The sequence below is a fragment of the Poecilia reticulata genome, linkage group LG17, assembly GCF_000633615.1.
Source record: "Poecilia reticulata strain Guanapo linkage group LG17, Guppy_female_1.0+MT, whole genome shotgun sequence".
Lineage (NCBI taxonomy): Eukaryota > Metazoa > Chordata > Actinopteri > Cyprinodontiformes > Poeciliidae > Poecilia > Poecilia reticulata.
Genome location: NC_024347.1, coordinates 23,080,938 through 23,100,457, shown reverse-complemented (window position 1 = coordinate 23,100,457; position 19,520 = coordinate 23,080,938). Strand labels below are relative to the sequence as shown.

The 19,520-nt window shown below is 37.9% G+C and overlaps 1 protein-coding gene across 1 annotated transcript in view; it reads left to right on the top strand.

The window, feature by feature from the left end:
• col11a1b (collagen, type XI, alpha 1b) overlaps positions 1-19,520 on the top strand; it is a 98,377-nt gene that overhangs the window by 19,818 nt on the left and 59,039 nt on the right. The window contains exons 5-11 of the mRNA XM_008434369.2: positions 9,624-9,752; positions 12,381-12,470; positions 12,744-12,842; positions 13,134-13,439; positions 15,621-15,686; positions 18,799-18,840; positions 19,231-19,293. Coding sequence (XP_008432591.1) covers positions 9,624-9,752; positions 12,381-12,470; positions 12,744-12,842; positions 13,134-13,439; positions 15,621-15,686; positions 18,799-18,840; positions 19,231-19,293 — 795 coding nt within the window. The remainder of the gene's footprint in view (positions 1-9,623; positions 9,753-12,380; positions 12,471-12,743; positions 12,843-13,133; positions 13,440-15,620; positions 15,687-18,798; positions 18,841-19,230; positions 19,294-19,520) is intronic.

The window sequence follows — 19,520 nt, the reverse complement described above, 5'->3', positions numbered from 1 at the left end:
GATCACGAAGTAGAATTTGATTTAAAACTTTGTTTTGTACATATTGTTTAGATTTACTGTAATAAGGTAAATTACTTATAGGAAACGAGGGTGGGTGATTCAGTTAATTAGAAGATGAGAAAATAATCGCAGCCTTTGGTGCTTCTACTGTTAATTCAGGATGGAGCTGCTTTGCTCTTGGAAAGCTCATTGTTTAAAGACCTATTACACTAAATAGTGTAAATTACAGAGTCATTTGTTTTGCTCCTTTTAGAACCTTTAAAAGGAAATTGCTATGTTTTGTTCCAAAAGTTTGGGTTTTTCACATGTTGCAAAAGGGTGTTAATTTGTGTTTAAGATAAAAGAAACCACAAATACTGACAAATTCTAAGCTAATTATTTTCATATTAAGTAGGATATTTTGGGATTGCTGATTACAAAATGATTATGGATAATCCACATATATTCCTTATCTTTTATTTGTAGTTGGATAGTTGTATATCCAGCTTTATGAAAACTTGCCTTAGCCAGGGGTTCAATTTATACTTTTTACACTCACTGTGTCTGCATCTCTTCTCATCTATACATTTGAGAGTTAAAATCTTACACAGTTGTAAAATTCTCTGTTTTAAGTTAAGTAAAAATGTAAAATATTATGGACATGACGCATAAGTATCAACCAGTAAAATCATTTCTGCATCTCTGCTGCTGACCTTAAATTACTTTCACGCTATTAAACATGTGCTGATCTTCTCTTAGTCAGGCTCCTTTGTGATTGAAATAGCTTTTATATTTTTATCTGAAGCAGTCTATCCTTGGGCCTTCAGTCATATACCAATGCATATTAACAATTCTTAAAACTTTTTTTCAAGCTGTTTTCCTAGAAGAATTGTTTGTAGTGGAAAAATCCTACGAAAAAAGATACTTGCTATTACTTTGTTGTTAGGTTGTAATTACTGAGCCTCACAGGTAATTTCTCTATTAAACTCCTTTAGACATTGAGCACATATCTGCCCTGCTGCACTAGATTACACAAGCAGGTGTCAAAGTTGGAAGCAAAGACAAAAGTGAAGGCTAGAGGAAAATTTGAGCAGAGTGTGCTTCGTCCTCCTGGCCTGAAGAGCCCAGATGTTTAAGAGATACGCTCACTGACCCTTTCCCTAAGTGCTACAGCTCTCCACCTCCCCTACACTCAACTACACTCAAAGGTTTCTCCAACTTTTAAAGAATATTTTGAAGTTAAAATAATACATAGTTCTCATTTTAATCAAAGCCGTGTGTTTTTTGTTGTTGTTTGTTTTGTTTCGTTTGGAGTGAATCTCAGTCTGTATGTCTCGGTGAAGGAGGAGGAGGAAAGGGAGGTGAAGATATTTTGTTCATGTGCCTGTTGTTGCTGCAGAGTGGATCGGTCCAAAAATGCTGTCCCTGGAGCAGGACAGACCCTGGCAGCAGAACAGCAAGAGCCTGACGGGCTCCAAACCTTAAATGAATCATTGTTTACAGTTTATAGTTGAGTTGGCAGGAAGACAAACATAACGACTGTTTCTCATATGCCTCGGTCACGCGCTTTTGTTTCAGATATAGTTAATTGAAATATTTTTATTTAGTTGAGAATGCCTCTATTCATCATTTGATATTTTTATGTATTTTTGGAAACTGTGTGCGAGATGCCAACACAAATTAGTGAGAGGATTATAAGTTGTTTTTTTGTTGTTGTTGTTTTTATTACATGTAAAACCAGAAAAGTGTGTCATGCATTTATGTCCAGTCCCCTAAATACATCTAAATACACAAGCTGAGTATTTACATGTATTTTTATTCTGATACATCTAAATAATATTTGAATAATCCAGAAAATGGTCACTTTACAATCTTAGAAACGTACATTTCACCGTTTGTTTAGAGCTACTTTCCCACTGGAAGGTAAAGTGAGGCAACCAAAGTCTCAAGTCTTTCAGTTTTCTTTTTGATTTTGCCTGTATTTAGCCACATCAGCATCTGGCCGTCTTTCCTGTCCCATCAAAACACCACCATTTTATAAGTAGGGATTGTTTGTGCAGCATGTTATTCACTGTTCGGTTTCCACTAACCTTAGAATTCTCAGGTACAACAAAAAGTTCTGTTTGGTTGCACTCCAAGAACCAGGTTATTGTGGAAATAAAGCCATCAGAAGCCTCATCTGCAGTCCTTAGATGTCAATTTTTGGTACGTTTTAAGCTGTGCCATATTGTTTCTATTTGCAAATGGTGGATTTAGATGATCAAGCTTAGTATTGTTTTAGAACCCAAGCCTGCTTTCAGTTTCTCCTTAACCTTATTTCTGACTGGCCTGGTGTGCTCATTGGACTCATCATGCTGTTTGTTCCCTCCTGTTCTCTAACAACCCCCTGATGCCTTTGCAGAACCATTTTATTCATAACAAGATTAGCTTACACACATGCAAAATATTTTAATTAAAACCATTCGAAAGGTCAAAAGGGACGAATGCAAATGCAGGTTTGTACAAAACAAGCCATTGTCTGAAAACTCACTAATAATTTAGTTTGCTTGTTTGTTTTCTGACATAAATGTTATTCTTATTTTTTTTACTTTAAACCTTACTGAAATATTTAATTGACTGGAAAGTGGCGCAGTTGGTAGAGCTGTTGCCTTGCAGCAAGAAAGTTCTGGGTTCGATTCCCGGCCCCGGTCTTTCTGCATGGAGTTTGCATGTTCTCCCTGTGCATGCGTGGGTTTTCTCCGGGTACTCCGGTTTCCTCCCACAGTCCAAAAACATGACTGTCAGGTTAATTGGTCTGTCCAAATTGTCCCTAGGTGTGTGTGTGTGTGTGCATGGTTGTGTGTCCTGTGTGTCTCTGTGTTGCCCTGCGACAGACTGGCGACCTGTCCAGGGTGATCCCCGCCTCTCGCTCAGAATGTTAGCTGGAGAGGAACCAGCAACCCTCCCGACCCCACATTTTCTTTACACAAGGGTGTGAAAAAGATGGATGGATGGATGGATGGATGGATGGATGGATGGATGGATGGATGGATGGATGGATGGATGGATGGATGGATGGATGGATGGATGGATGGATNATGGATGGATGGATGGATGGATGGATGGATGGATGGATGGATGGATGGATGGATGGATGGATGGATGGATGGATGGATGGATGGATGGATGGATGAGTAACAGTTGAGACACATTAGAACCAAGGTAATTGCCAAAACCATTTTCTGACGTTATATCGCTGAGAAAGCAAAGAAAAATAAACCTAACCAGCAAGCAGATGGTTCAAGTACTTCAACAATCTTGTGAGCTACTGGGAGGGAACATGTTTGAACATTCAAAGGTTACCAGATATTGTACACCCACAGTGCTTGAAAAGAAATGTTATTCTTGTGTTGACAGCAAAGGCTGAATTTGACAGAACACTGGAAGAAATCTGGGGAATATTACACTGTGGTACCGTTTCTGTGTTCACTTCCTCCTGGTTAATTATTTTCCCTGTTCTGTTTTAAATATTCCATCTGTTCTTTTGTTCTTTCAAGATGAGAGGGACTGGTGAAGAATGATTTTTCTCATAACATGTCATGCCTTTTTTTGTTTTGTGTTTTTGATTTACAGTGAGTAAATTACAGTGTATTTCTATTGTTAGTGCTCACCATAGTAGTGGATAGAGAGCAGAGCATTTTAACTTTTTAACTTAAGGTAGTAGCTGCACAAACATATTAGTTTTTGTTAACTAAAACACCATTTGTAGCATTTTAGCTGGTGCTAGAATACCTAACTTCAGCACAATCAATGTTTTCCATTCAGTTTCTAATAACAACTGAAGAGCCAATATTATCGGTTTAGGTTAATATTGCATTTTTTGATAGCTTCTGCTTTTTAGCGTTGCAGATAATGTTAGCTATTGTTTGCTAACTGTTATATAATAACACCCATGTTTGGCATGATACATGTTTTCTATCAATAGCAACATGCTAATGCTAGCATGTTTGCTTAGTCAGCATTATCTAAATAAGATTCATACTCTTTTTTTGGCTAAATTATTACAAAGTTACATTCATAATAGCCCTTTAAGCTCAAAGCTCATGCATTTTGAGCAGGAGGGAATTTTATTGCGATGGTGGGTGACACAGACGGAGTGGAGTTAACATTTCTTCACTTTTTCTAGTATATTGCCGGGTTTTTCTTATTTTTTATTTTTTAAAGGTTTCATATATTTTGAAGAGCTCATTAGTATGTTATATTTATTTTTTGATTAAAAGAACTTCACTGCATTTTAGTCTATATGGGGATTTCCCCACTGAACTGGTTACAGTGATAAACTGTAACTAGCTTTTACGTAGCACTGATTGTTTTACTTTCCACCTTTAAATTGCCATAATTTCCTATTCTGGCAGTGGTAAACACCTTTTGTGCTTCCTATAAGCTAGTTATGTCACATTTCAATGGTACTGATAATAGTTAAATGAGTCTTCTTTCTCAGTAACAACTTCCCCTTTGAAGAGTGTTGCTAAAGGGATCAGACTTTAGTTTTTTATTACTGATCAATACTGGAAAGTGTGAAATCGTCCAATTTCAGCTTTCTAGGGGCATCTCTACCCTAAATTTAACACCACCAGTGGTTTGTTTAAGTCAACTTTATTGAAAAGAGAACCTTTGAGTCAATGAGAGGGAAAAAGTACTTTAGAAGTCTGAAAAGACATTCCTGTTATTACTATTATTATTATAATATTATTATTTTATATTATCATTACTATAGCCTGTTTATTATGCTCACCTGGCAGCAGACCAGCACACACCTCTCCACCGTACAAACATAAATACAGGACAAACACTCTACAAGCCAAAGAAAGGCGTTTAATTTCTTCCCGTCTCAGTAAAACTCATCTCTGCTGATTAAGCTTTTAAGTCCAATTTGTTCTTAATTTCCTAGAGTCAAGGAAGAAACCACGTATTTGTTTATACCTCTAAATTAGTCCAGCAAAAACATGATTTAAAAAAAAAAAAAAAACGGTTTTGCACCTCCACTGGTTTTCTGATCTGGTGCCAGCAGGAGCTGTCTGTATCCAATCAAAGTCAGATCTTCATTTTTCACTTTTGGTTAACTTGGCCATGGAGGCTCATGAATTGCTTCTTGTAGCACAAACTGCACTCACCTCCTGCTGGCAATCAAAAACACATTTTTGACTCTCTAGTAACGAACCATTTCCAGAGACAAATTTTATAGTCATCTGCGCACTTGTAAAAAATAAAAAATAAAAAACCCTTTGCTTTTTGTTTTTCCACCCGTTGTGATTAATATCTTCTAGGTCCTCTTTGTGAGTCAGGAAGGATACTCCTCACAGCAGGCGTCCAAAATACCACAGCCCAGCAATAATAAAGCTTTGTCTATGTGCTTCCATAAACTTTTGAGATTATAATCAAATGTGAAATGAGCTTCAGGAACAAACAGGAGGCTGTTTATTCTCCACTGTTTATTCTCTGTCGCGCACGAAACAGTTACTTTCTCTTTGAGTGAAGTGTAAATAGAACCACCTTATTCATCTGTGCCTCAGCCGAGAGTTGACAATGTCGAGACATGTTGTAGTTGCGGAAAAACACATTAATGTGTTTATTGATGTGCATCCGTGACAGGATAATTTATCCCGCTGCGCACAAAATAGCGTCGAGCAGATTGAGCACGTTGCTGCAGATCATTCCTGGGATTCCGCAGAAGAACGTGAACAGATGCCAAAAAGATGTGCAGCCCGACCCAGACGTGAACGTCAACAAAATAAACTGAGATATGCACAAGGAAGTCAGAAGGATGAAAGGAAAAGCAGAGGGAGGCATGGGATGAGGATTCCACCAGGGAGTGTGGGATTGACTGAATCATTGCGAGGCCCAGGGAGCCTTCTTGTGCGTGTGGTCTCGCTGTCGTTTTTAATTAGCATATGTTGTTCTTGTAATGACTGCATGTGTTCTTAACACAGAAACCTTTGTTTAAAATAAGATGCTTCTACCCAGACTGACAGAGAGGACAGCTTTTAGAAAAGGGTGAAGCAGACAGAACTCATGCCAGCTCCAGTGTGTCTCTGTTTCATCACTTCTGTCTTTTCTTGTTTCTGACTTATAAATTTGATGAAAAAAAAATAAATAAATAACCTGTAGGCTGCTCTGTAACATCTAATCTGTTATTACTTTAACACATTTTGTTTTTCAGCTATTGATTCTGTTACATAAGAACGTTTTTCAAGTGCACCTCTTTCACAAATGTTTGTCTCCAGTGCAACAAACTGCCTTCAGAAATAAGGCATGTATTGGTGGGAAATTGACCCTCAGTCTAATTTCAGCTGTTCTATTAATGTGTGAGAAGTTTCTTAGAAAACATTAGTAAAAAAATCAACATCATGAAGCTCCAAGAAGACAGCCATTGTAGTCGTGGTTATGGTTATAAAATTATATCCCAATCTTTGAATATCTCAGCTCAATCCATCATCCCAAAGTGGAAAGGGAAGGACACAGCGGTAAATCTACTAAGACATGTCGGTCCACCTAAACCGACAGGCCAAGAAAGAGAGCATTAATCAGAAAAGCAGCCAGGAGCCCCGTGGTTACTCAACAGGAGCTGCAGAGATTCATAACCCAGGTAGAACAATCTGTTGACAGGTCAACTATCAGTCACACAGTCCATCAGTTTTATGGATGCATGGCAACTGTTCTAAAGATACCCGCTTTACAAGTTTTCCAAAAACCCTCCATAGGACAAATCAAAGGAAAAAAGTTCACGCTAAAAACACAAAGTTTAACACACCATCCCAACATGAATCACGGTGGTGGCAGCATTATGCCGTGGGGAAGCTTTTATTCAGCAGGCACTAGGAAGTAAGGCAGAGCTTATTGGAGTTTATGGAGCTAAATACAACGCAACCCTTGGGGAAACATTCTTTGTTGATTTTCCATGTAGAAAAAAAAATACATTGAAGCTTTCCTTAATGTGACTAACTGTTAAATGTATGGTACTGTAACAATACAGACTCGTAAACAATCATACACCAGAGAGACTGCTGAATTGTAAAGTAACGTGAAGGACTGAAGTGATAAAATGACACACCTGTTTTCAACCGAAGAGGACTGATCTGAGCCGACTCCCCCTGCACAAACCCAAAATCTTAATGAATCTGTGTTTAGTTTAAGTTGGCCTAACACCACTCAGGTTTACTGGTTACATATGATGTGAGTGCAGAGCGATGGGTATTTAATGCGTTCCAGAGATCTAAGCTTATACAGATGTTGCCTCCTGTAATTTAATGCACTCTGCATGTATGGGCTTCCTCCTAAAGGGGCCACCCGGGCCGTGTCCTTTCTTTGCTTTCCCAGCGTTATTTTGCACATTTTTATCACATAGGTGGAATCCGAAAGATCTGAAAAAGGTAGATGGATATTATTAGCGTTCTTAAGATTGAAGGCAAAGCACGTCCCGGTTTTGCTGTAAATCCTCACGATACCATCATGGAAAATATGCCTTTCTAACAGTTGGGAGAGGAGATCTAATTTCCTTTTCCATAGGCTCATGAAAAACAGACGGCTTCAGATAAGTACAGACTTTGGATATTTGTGTGCTGAGTGCAGGGGCTTGCCAACCTTAATGATGGAGTAAGGGTAACTGTAGCATAGTTCTTTTTAAAAGCTTTCAGACTCCCCTACAGCCTCGACACAATCTATAAAGCTTGATCTAATTAATAGTCAAGAGACTACTGTCTTTAGTATTCGACATCCGCCTTGTTTTTTTATTGTCTCGTTTTATTACCGTCATGCTGGTGAAGACCTTGGGTAGTGAAGCCAAAGGGAACAGGAGCAACACTTTATTGGCATTAAAGAATCCCTGTTATGCTTTCTGAGTTTTCCCCCCTTTTCTTTTCTTCAGCATTTTATAGCTTTTGATTCGTGACTGTGTCGGTGGAGCAGCAAAGTCAAAAAATCCACGTCAGAGGCAGTTATCATCACCGGCTGAATTGCTGCTTCTGAATTTGTGAATCAGATCTTTCGTATGGTGGTTCCGGATTTTCTTCCGTAGCTGTACTTATCTAAACTGCATGCCTGTGATACGCATTTCAGCAGTGACTCCCCAGTGGATAATTTGGCACAAGTCAAAGAGAGAAAGAACAGCTGGCTGTACTCCTGCAGTAGGCTGACCAGTCGGAGCGGACTGGGCTGAAATGAAATGAGACATTCAAGGATTGACCAGGAGCCATGCAGCAATGAACAGTTCCTTTTCCGTTTACCTGTTCATTTCATCACATTACAAACATAAACTTTACTTTACTGGAATTTTATGTGGCACACCAACATAAAACAATCAACCAGTTTTGAAGTGGGAGATAATTGACATGTTTTCAAAGTGTTTTACTAATAGAAATCCCAAACTAAAATCCAATGCAACCAACTGCCTTTAAAAGTCAACTAATCAGCTAATCTGCACCATAGAAACCAAGAACATGTCAGTGATAAAATTGTGAAAAACTAAAGCAGGTTTCAAACATTCGTTTTTTTTGTACATCCAATTGGACATTCTTCAATCCATCAACCAGGAAGAGAATCTGATGTCAACATTGCAAAGCAACCAAAACAGCTACACATCTAACCTGGGAAGAAGATTTAAAAGAAATGTTTTGACCAACAGTCACAACCCTACGTGTGGCAGAAAAGTTAAAATCCCTTTTGGTGAAACTTGGTGGTGGCAGCATCATTCTGTAGGATGGCTGTGTGGAACATCAACACTTAAACTGAACATAGTTGATGGCAAGATGGATGTAACTAAATACAGACTAACATTGGGGCGTAAACCAATCAGAAGATAGAAAAGTCATTCACTGAGGTTCACCTTCCAGCATCACATCCTGAGGTTCAGTGAAATTGTTTAGATCTAGAGTCAAAAACCTTCAGAAGCCAAAGAGACACTTTGACACTTTCAGACCTTGATTTATTTTGAAAAAGTTGAATTTTCTAGTGATTTACTTTCTAGATGTTCAAATCAGGAGTGACATAAAAGCAAAAGGATAGAACCACCTTTTATAAAGTTGTTGTAATATAACTGATGTTTATTTATATATATATATATGAAAGAAAGCATATTCTAGGACATACTGTATCATCCAAAATAAGAAAAAGGAAAATAGTCTGATGTGTAGTTTTTTATTTTGTTTTTCCGGATGTGTAGTTCTACCATCTTTAACGGTAACAGGAATGGGAACTGCAGCATTCCTGTTGTTATCTTGGATATTCATTCAGTTCCAACAAGTTTATTCATGTATGAACAATGTTAGAACTGTGTTTGGAGTAGAAATAAAATCTTTTGGTGTTTTGTTTCTTAGCTTGTCAGGTTTTTTGCTCATTTTTACCTCTAACTTGATTCTTGTGCTGATGTGGTTAAAGCTCAGAGCTCCATATTGAAGACATTTTCCAAACCAAACCAAGCTGGAAAAAAACACATTTCTGAGAAGAAAATTAAATAAATGACACCACAGATCATCTCACAGAGAATATTGGCTGTAAATTAACCAACAGACTCTTTGCTTATCTTTGCAGCCACAGAGGATGAATAATAACCTTTATGTGGGAATTTTGTACGTGCCTCCACTGATTCACCTTTCCTCTTTTTTTTCTAGGGTGACATTCAGCAGCTGTTGATATTGTCAGATCCCAGAGCCGCCTATGACTACTGTGAACACTACAGCCCTGACTGTGGAGCACCCAGCCACCATGACACCCCACAGGCCCAGGAACCAGAGGAAGAGGTCAGCATCTATGGTTTGATTTGTTAAAATATGGATCAGAATCATATCAGGATCCTATAGGAAGATGATGTCAGGAAGAAGTGGGGCAGTTGGGAGTTGTAGGCAGGATAATGTTTCATTCTCTCACATGGCATGGACAGAAAAGACCACAAAGGACAAAATAAGCAGAAAGCTTGGCTCAATGATCATCCCATGAATTTTAAAACTGTTCTAATTGGGTTTTTTTTTATTTTGGGGGGATTTTGCAGATGATTGAAAAGAAACAAATCGAAACTCGATGCCGTTTCAACCATCTGCACACGTTTCCTTCAATTTGTGGCATGTCAAAAATCCTGCAGCTATAGACAGAAAACTTGAGAAAAGCTTGAGGGAAACTGTCAAATCTGTCTCTTTCTCCACTCTGTGTTTTATTGGTGGAAAAGCAATGACATATCGAAATACATGCCTGGGTTTGAAATGAAAGTTTTATTTGGTACTGTCTCCAAAACATCCCTGAGAGTCTTTTAGGCAGATTTGTGTAAAGACTTCAGTTTCTTTTCATCTTTACGCTCTGTGCTCTTTTACAGTTTTATCTTATGGTTGATATTTTCCTTCAGTTTTGCATTAAATAACTGATGAACTCATTTTGGAAACTTGTTATTTTTTCCTGCCTCGAAGTCTTAGCCCACTTTGGAGTGGCCCCGAGATTTATATCGCTAACGAGTTCAGCAGGCTCTGCCCAGACTCACAGGGAAATTTAAGCTTTTCCTTCCCCGACTACTTCCAATACCTGGAAAAGCAGACTTTTGGTTCAAAACAAAAAAGCAGAGAAGCCTGTTCTTTATTCAAAACTATTGGCAGAATAGAGGGTACCAGCGCTGGAAAATATTGCTTCATCATCAAGTTACTTTTCTGAGCCAACATAAGGAGGTTGTCAATTCCAAATAGACAGCAGGGAGCAGTTTGGCTTCAAGGTCGTTGTAAATCTGGTTTATTTATTGGTGTATTCTGTACAGTTAAGACAGGAATGTTCTTCCTACATTCCAGCTCAGTTTGTTAAACTTGCTGACTCTCAATAAGCTGAGAAACAAATTCCACAATGTAGCTATTGTTTTTGTAACAAAAGAGCCTGAAGCAATTCAAAGTAATTGTGGAAAAAAAAAACTTCTTTTGAAGATGTTGGATCTCGTGAAGCTTGCTGTCTTGCATCACCATGCAGTATCAGCTGTTGGGCCAAAGGAGGAAGAGAAAGTTAGAGCCACCTTTCTATGAGAAAACACATCTATTTATGATTTTCCATCCGCCCTATTGTAAATCCATTCAGCTTAGTCCAAGTACTTCAACACCATAAATAAATACTCTTTGTTTCCCTCTGAGCCTGTCTGGATGCTAAGGCCAGGACTTCTTTTATGTGACCTTTCCCCCTCCAGACCGCATAACTGAGGCCAATGTTGAAACTTGTATTATTTTTATGAGCTTAGCAGCTACCTAGAGACTAATATTTATCCCTTTGCTGATTGGGTATTGCATATCAGGGGCTGCTCTGTTATTATAATCTACCTTGCCTCTGTTTGGATAATGCTAAGACAATAAACCTTTCTTCGCAAAGGACCGAGGAAGATGTTTTACATCATTACATGTTGGTCCTCTGTGCTTCTGGCAGAGCTAGTCGGACTAGAGGGTGTTTGTTAAAAAAACAACTCAGATGTGTGTCTATATGTATCTATGTATTTTTGAGGTAGAGGCACTTAAATCAGTGTAGCGAATAGGAAACACACTGGACATGCCATGCTGAAGACTGCAGAGACTAAAAGGGTACTGGACTCCAGTCATTAGTTTGTTTTTCATCAAAAGGTTAACAAAAACAAAAATTACAACAGTATGTGTCTTTTGAAAGAAGTCAAAAGTACAAGAACGCTCCCTAAATTCAGAATTTGAAAGTTGTCGTACTTAATTGCATTTTTTTCCCCTCAGTCATGACTAACTGTCGTCTCAAATGCCGCCTTTACAGCAGGAATGTCTTAGGTCCAATATTCAAACTAGGCTTTTCTGCATGCAGGTGAAATCACTGTGCAGGTTCTATAAGGGTACATTATCTTCTTCCTACAATCTAAAAGCATTCCTGTTGATTTCTGAGCAACTCCATGCTTTATATTGATATACTCATGGATTTATTATTTTTCACTGAATTAATATTATGCAGTGAGGCTTTTATTACATCTTCATTTTTTATTGCTCCAACTATAAAATAGCTATGACTCCATGTATTAGTACTTCAGTAAATATGATATACAGTTCAAGTCTTTTAAAGAGCCATTAATGACAATTAACGTGTTTTTGTGGACAGCATTAAGCAGCAACAGCAGGAAATTGTTACAGGGTTTATTTGAGCACTTTTTCATGAACTAAAGATCAGAATGATTTGGAAAATTGGGAAACACACTCATGCATACAGAAAACACATATTTTTTTGGTTATTGTTTTATATCGATTGGAAATTTGGCCCCTTGTTCTTTTATTGGCATGATGACCGAATATATATTTACTTTATCTTGTTTAAACATGAGTACTAGACTGTTTAGAAACAGAATCTTATGCATATTATGATTTTTGCTTAAATGCTGTAACATCATCTCTTGGTTCTTACAGTACCCAGTTTACGACTACGGTGAATTTTATGACTACGGTGAAGGGGAGGTAACCACTGACGCTCCGCCTACATCAGGAGCAAAGGCTGAGGTAAATCCTGATTATTGTAGTCATGATTACTTGTATAGTTCTTAGTATTTTTGATCATTAAATTCTTCACTGGGTTCTTTTTGCTTTCTAACTATTGATTGCATAGTTTATTGTATTTTTGGGTCGTTGTTTTTCTTCTGCATGCCACCCTAAACATCTTCGTAAAAAATAACATGCTTAAAGTTGCTCCTTTTTACCTGGCGGGAAGGGATATTCTGTAACCTTTTGGGCAGCTATTACCCTCACCTTTGACTTTATTTTTTCTTCTTTCAGACAAATGCTGGTGGAGAATATTCCACTAACGAGTATGACTACACCGTGGTGGAAGGGAGTCAGCCTGATCCTCCGACAGAGACTTCCAGACAAAGCCAGGTGACTCTACTACTTTAGCTTTCTTTGACTTGCTTCATAGTTATCCATTTAACAAACATGTCATTATTCATAAAGTGGAGTTGGGACCCATATGATATCGAGAGGGAATCTACACGTAATCTACAGAAATAAACTCGAAGTGACTGCAGAAAACAACTTTTGTCTGAAATAATGAAGCTGTTTGACTAGCTCATTACTAGTGTTTTCTTAATGTAGCAATCAGTAAACCTGCAAAAAATATTTACTTTTTACACTAACAAATCCTCCATGCCTCCGCACTTCCGATCCCAGACTTACGATGCCGAAATAGAGGAGGATTATGTCACCGGTGTGGATGAGGTCGGAGTGGACCCCACTGTTGCTGTGGAAAGTTCTGATCCAGTGGACCCACCAGTGAAGGCGCAACCTGAAACGGATGTGAAAGAGTTTAAGGAATATGACATGAAGGAATATGACACCAAAGAGTTTGTGGAGAAACCCTACGACTACGGCACTTATGTGGATTACGACGATTATGGTACCACCAATGCAAAGCCGACCCCCGAAGTGTACGAGGATGAGATCGGTCCCGGTGTTCCAGCAGAGACAGATTTCAGCGTAAGTGGTTTACGATTAACAACCTGACTTAATATGGAAAAAGCCAGAAGTGTTTGTTTGTACAAATGTGCTGATGATCAGAATTGCGTCTGGTTTCTGATCTCCTGCTTTTGTAAAGATGTACCCTTGTAATATCTATCTATAGGCAAACGAGTCATGCAAATCAGAATAGTCGGATCAGATTCAGCTCTATGCAAATAAATTGGTAGTCCGAATGAGAATTGGTGTATGCTGCTTGACAATTTGTGCAGCGTGGATAGAAGCACTTGTTCTGATTGCAAGATTCCTATTGTGGCAACCTGACCTGACTGTGTATGTGTTTTCCATGTTTGGGTAGCAAAACTGGTCTGTTTATTTCTCATCCTGTAATGTAGGAAGACCAGCAGAAAACTGCTTCGCCTGCAGCTTAATTAGGGAGTGCAGTAACATCTCAACTGTTATTAGAACATGGCGCCGGTCCGTTCTTGGCGCTCAGAAGACACAGAACAAAAAAACAACAACATTTGTTTGTTTTTATGTACAGCACAGACAGTGGCACAACTTCTGTGTGTTTTAGGTAATTTTTTTTACAACACTTGGCAAGTCAGTGCTTCTATTCCAGTGCATCTTTGATCAAATTCATTCATTTTGTGCCTGTATAACTGATGCATTCAGATTGTTTAATCTAAATAGGCTTCAGTCCGAATATTTTTCACATGTAAAAAAAGCTATTGATTTTGGTTTTCCATAAAAACCAGAAAAAAAGAACAAAAAACAATAATATTGTACACAGCAAGGTTGTGTGTACATTAATTTGTGAAATTAAACCATCCGTCAGGGCAGAATCGGCAACAGACATGTGTGGTTCTATGTTTGGTTGTTTCCTATTTTTATCGGTTTGATTAAAATGTTGAACAGGACCTGCATGAATGTGACAAAAATAAGGCTTTAGAGTCTGTGCATGTTGTGCCGCTGGAGTATACAGAGGCTAAACACGACTATCATGGGTTTGGTTTCTGAGCGTGAGACCTTTTCTGCATGTCTTTCTGTTGGAAAAAGCCACTAGTGACATACAATTTTGAAAAAAAAAAAAAACCTAAAACTAAAATTGAGTTCACACACCTGCTTCTAAAAGTCTGGCTTCCTCTCACTTTTACAGCCTGAGTGACTCGTATTCATAAAAATTCAGTTTCATATTTCATGTCTACGTTTCCTTTGAATCTATTCTTAAAAACCTACCTAATACTGAAAGCTTCAAGTCTTAAGAAAGTCATCCACACCTAAAAGTGATGTTCTTATAGTCTGGTAGAGCTTAGTATGGTGTGTTCACTGACTGGAGAAAGATCACATGTTTAGACTAAAAATTGGTCAGTCTTGGTCACCAAACAATGTTCTATTAACTTGTTAGGGTGGTTAAGGTGCAGCTTCTGTTATTTATCATTTTCAGTGATTTAAGCTCAGCATTTTACACCCACAAGTCAGAAGTTCAAATATACTTAAGCTTCTACAAATACAGCTCTTGTTTTTTCCAGATAAACACCTGTCAGCAATTAGCATGCTCTTTGTAACCTTTCCACCGAGAGGCCTCTGTTATTTATCAGACTCATGTCTTTCCCTGGATACTCCAGCGATAATCTGTGTGCTTTATCTAATGACACAGTTCTTGGCAGTTGTCAGGTTTTTCTTTGTCTCCACCGAAACTGCTTTTTGCATTCTGTGAAAAGCTGCTAAGCTGGTGTTTATTCTTTCATTCACTGAAGATCCAAATTAGCAGAATCAGGAAGTGACATGGTCTTTATCTGAGCTTTGAGGTGGGACAAATTAAAATAGTTTTCTTTGTCCTGCATGCGCTCTGACTGTGTTAAGGTTTGGGCTCAGAACTGTGGTCCATTCATGAATTATTTTCTTCTGAAGTCTTTGTATGTATGGTGTCAGGTAGCAACTCCTATATTTGTGCACAATTGGAGTCCTTCTTTTTTATATGCTTTTTTTTTTAAGTACAGAATATATAGATGCCTAATAAAGAGACGTATCAAGTTTCTCCAGAATTAAGGAACTTAGATTCATTTTTCAAATAGGGAGAAAAAAAATCTGTGTTGCTTATTAAACTCCATTAAAGACTTTTCTTTTTTTTTTTTTGCTGTAAATATGATTGTGTTATTATGGCTTTAAGGATTCATATTATTTGTTCTACATCTTCAGGTGAGTGGGGGACACAATTACTTGGGACAAAAAGGAGAGAAGGGTGAACCTGCAGTCATTGAGCCTGTAAGTATATCTCAAATCTTCATGCTTTTGTTCAAGTTTGTGACGTTTATGTTCAAAAAATAGATGTCAGAAATGATTTGTGTTTATAATCGCTCCGATTTAAATGACGTGAAACAAGTTATCCTTGTTGCAGATGGAAATCTCCTTTGAATCTGCTCATGTCCACTAGCCCATGTCTGACTGCCTTACCTGGTGCATTCACTAGAATAAAGTCATCACAATTAGTTCAGCCAATGCCAAATTTAAAAAATTTTAGCCGGCATTTTCCCAAATTTGCGCAATCTGTCCAATACACATTTAGTCAGCATGACTCAAACAGCTGTTAAAACATTGGTGAGCATGCCAAAACCTGGATGTGATTGGGCAGGTGAAGCCACCTGGACTTTATCTGGTAGGAATGCATTTCATACAAAAATGTAAAAAAAATAAATAAATAGTTTGGTTTGTGTGAATGAGCATAAATGGCCACTTTCACAATAGGTTGTAAGCCAGATATTTGACATTATCTGGGGTTCTCTGAGGAAACCATGGAAGCATGAATGAGGCAAATGTGGGTAAAGTGAGGCATCAGCAGTGCCACAATGATCAGCATGTTTTATGTTACGCTGATTGTGCAACTCTAGGTTCTAATGTAGCAATAAAAGATTGTCAGTGAGACCAGCTGATGAAAACTCACTGGGATGTGCTGCTTTTGCTGCTCAGTCCTCACTGCTAACACACATTGGACGAGTCGCTCTGAAGTCGAAGACAACACTGAACTTAAGCCATAAGTTAGTTGTGGTGGAATGCCTCTGCTGTGGTTTTGTTTATAATTACAAAATGCTGGCGGCTTTTTCTGACTCTGATATATTTCACCCTGGGAATTTTATGACTGTAGAACTATGAAAATAATGTGCAATGAGGGAGCGCTTTCCCAAGACCATTTTAACTTTTAGTATGTATTTATTTCGTATTAATGTGTGCTTTTGACTGTGCAATAATAATTTACAGATCAGAGCAAAAAGCAAGACCCACATCTAATCTGCATCAATGGGAGGTAGAAAAAAATGGACTATCCAAGAGACATCTTTGTGTTTATTAGATATAAGTGTTTTGTGTAAGAGCTTTAACTACAAGTGATAGACTGAACGGATAAAAGCTTTATGCAGCCTGCTCAAGATTAAATACGCTCCATGATATGTTGTTGTTGTATATAATGATGCTGTGTTTGATGTCTGAGCTAATACCAAAAGCAGTAATGTGATGTTGGCTGCTGCCACACACAGCAGTTGGTTTCCATGGAGACTAAATGCAGACTGATGGATAGATAATGCTGAAAGAAACCAGTCAATCAAACTTATTTGTTTAGCAAAAACAGCAAGGCGGTTCAAAGTGCTTTATGTAACAAAACCACAAAATTGCAAAGTTATAAACACACAGCACCATACAGTCAACATTTGAACAAACATTACATTTTGATGTAATCACCATCATCATACAAATCAAAATGTCGATCAATGTTTCATTTATTATGGTTGAAAAGCAACTCTAAATAGGTAGGATTTTACGCTTGATTGAAAATGTTTCGGTGATTTTTCAGTTCTCTGGAAGTTTGTTCTGGAATTGTGGAAACAAAGGCTTTCATTGCCTTGTTAGATAAAACAACCCCAGATATTACACATAAGAACTAATTTTACAATTAGGAGTATTGGCATAGGTCTCTAATTAATATGGTTTTGTTACACTAATTACATTTATGACTATTATTTTTCTCATTTTTACATTATGGAGATTTATTTATTTATTTGTATTTATTTGTATTTTTTGGAATTGTTACAAAGTCAAAAATAATTTTAGTTTTTCCACAAGGTAAACACACTTGACAATTAACTTCTGGGTACATTTCTATCTTCAATGTTAGCTAGTCCATCCCAAGTAAATACAAAGCGCATACCACCTAATAAAGTCTGACAATAACACTTAGCAGTTTAGTGTAGCTGTGCATCCACAGTTCTGTGTCTGATTTCGGATCTTTTTTAAGCTTTGAATATTTTTTGTTGACCTCTCTTTACAAGTTTATAGTAAGCATTGCTAAAAATAGATAATGTAGACCCTCACCTAAATCCTGACATTTTCCAAAAGGATTCCAACATTTCCACAGGTCCCATTACACATTAAGAGGATTTAACAGAAAAATCGTGCACTTTTCATTAAGCCTTCCTGTTTATTGCAGAAAGATCTATTTAAAAGTAACCACTTGAATGAAAAGCTAAACTGCCTCCACAGTAAACATGTTTATTCTGAATAGCTTGTTACTCCTATTTTGCTTCCTTTAACTTAATTTTAAGCACGGCATTGATGGTGAAAGAGGGGAAGTTTAAATATTGCCTCACTAACAAATTCCATAGCAGTTACGCAAGCTGTCTGCTATTAGGTATGGAACATTTGCTGAGCTGAATTTGATCACATTTTGAGTTTAACACATTTGTAGTCATAGGTCAGGGCTAGTCAAGTTTAAAATTGGTTGCAGATTCCTGTCACCAATTTAAATCACAAAAAATGTCCTTTAAACAATTTACTTTGTACACTTGCTGAAAAACTGAGCTGAAATTGTGTTGATTCTTTAGGAAAATATGGTTGACACAAACTTAATTTTTTATTGAAAGAGAGATGCCAAAAGTTCAAGTTTGTGGGCTTTAAATCATCTCAACGATATATAAGGCCATAAAAGGAAATCAAATCCTCGACAGATTTTTCTCAGGAATATAAAGCTTTCCGTACTTAGTTTAAAAATTTTTTTGAATTCAGTTCATTTTCATCTGAATTCAAGCTGACTGTGTTACTCCTATCAATCATTCTCAATAGTGAGACGTAACAAAAACGTACAAATCCCCAAGAAGGGCTTGAGATGGTTTTGCATTGGCTGTGATAGCAGTTGTACCACTTTTTGTTTAAACAAATAAATCAGATAGCTTCAGTTTTTGTTACCGTCCAGAGGCTTTAGCAAATAAACTCTTTAGCCTTGAGCCAAAAGAACGCAAAGTTCCTATGCCCCTTACTCTTAATTGTCTCTTGATTTATTGGCTGCCATTAATGCTACTGTATTCCCTCCTTCTTTTTCTTCCTTTTGCAGGGGATGCTTTTAGAAGGACCCCAAGGAGCCCCTGGCCCAGCAGTGAGTATCACATTCTCCCACACTCCTGTCTGCCTTTCACAGATGGAGAACAGCTAAAGAGGGAAAAATGTTTTTATGGAAAGAACGTCAGCACGGATTGTCAGCGGAGCTTGAGTTGAGACAAACTGTCAAAATGTGTATTTGCGCATGGAAGTGTGTATGTCTGTGAGTCTGTGCATGTTGGGGAAAGATGAGGGGTGGAGGGGTTCGAGGTGAGGTGGGGGTGGGGGGGCTTACGTTTTTTTGAGGCTTATTTCTTTCAAAATGATGGCTCTGCCTCTGTCTCTGTTGGCCTCTGCATGTGGCGCTTTGGTGGGCTGACTGTGTTGGAAATGCTGGTTAGCCGTGGTTTTGGGGTAATATGCTAAATGTATTCACGTCTGCTTTCAGGGTGTTCCTGGTAACCCAGGATTGCAAGGACCCCCCGGTACTGCAGGAGATCCTGGTGAGAGGGTGAGTGAGTGCTGGACTCCATTTTACAGTTTATTGAGTCTCTGAGCTCTGAGTCACAGCTGCAATAAACTGTATATAAATTTAAACTTTACACCATCTCTTTATGATGGTGTAAAGGAAATGTCTACGTTTTGAAACTAGATTAAACACCATTAGAAGCAAGCAGTCCGGTCTCCAAATTAGCTTTAATGGAGAGTGGAAATATTTGAAAGCAAATCTTTAATTAT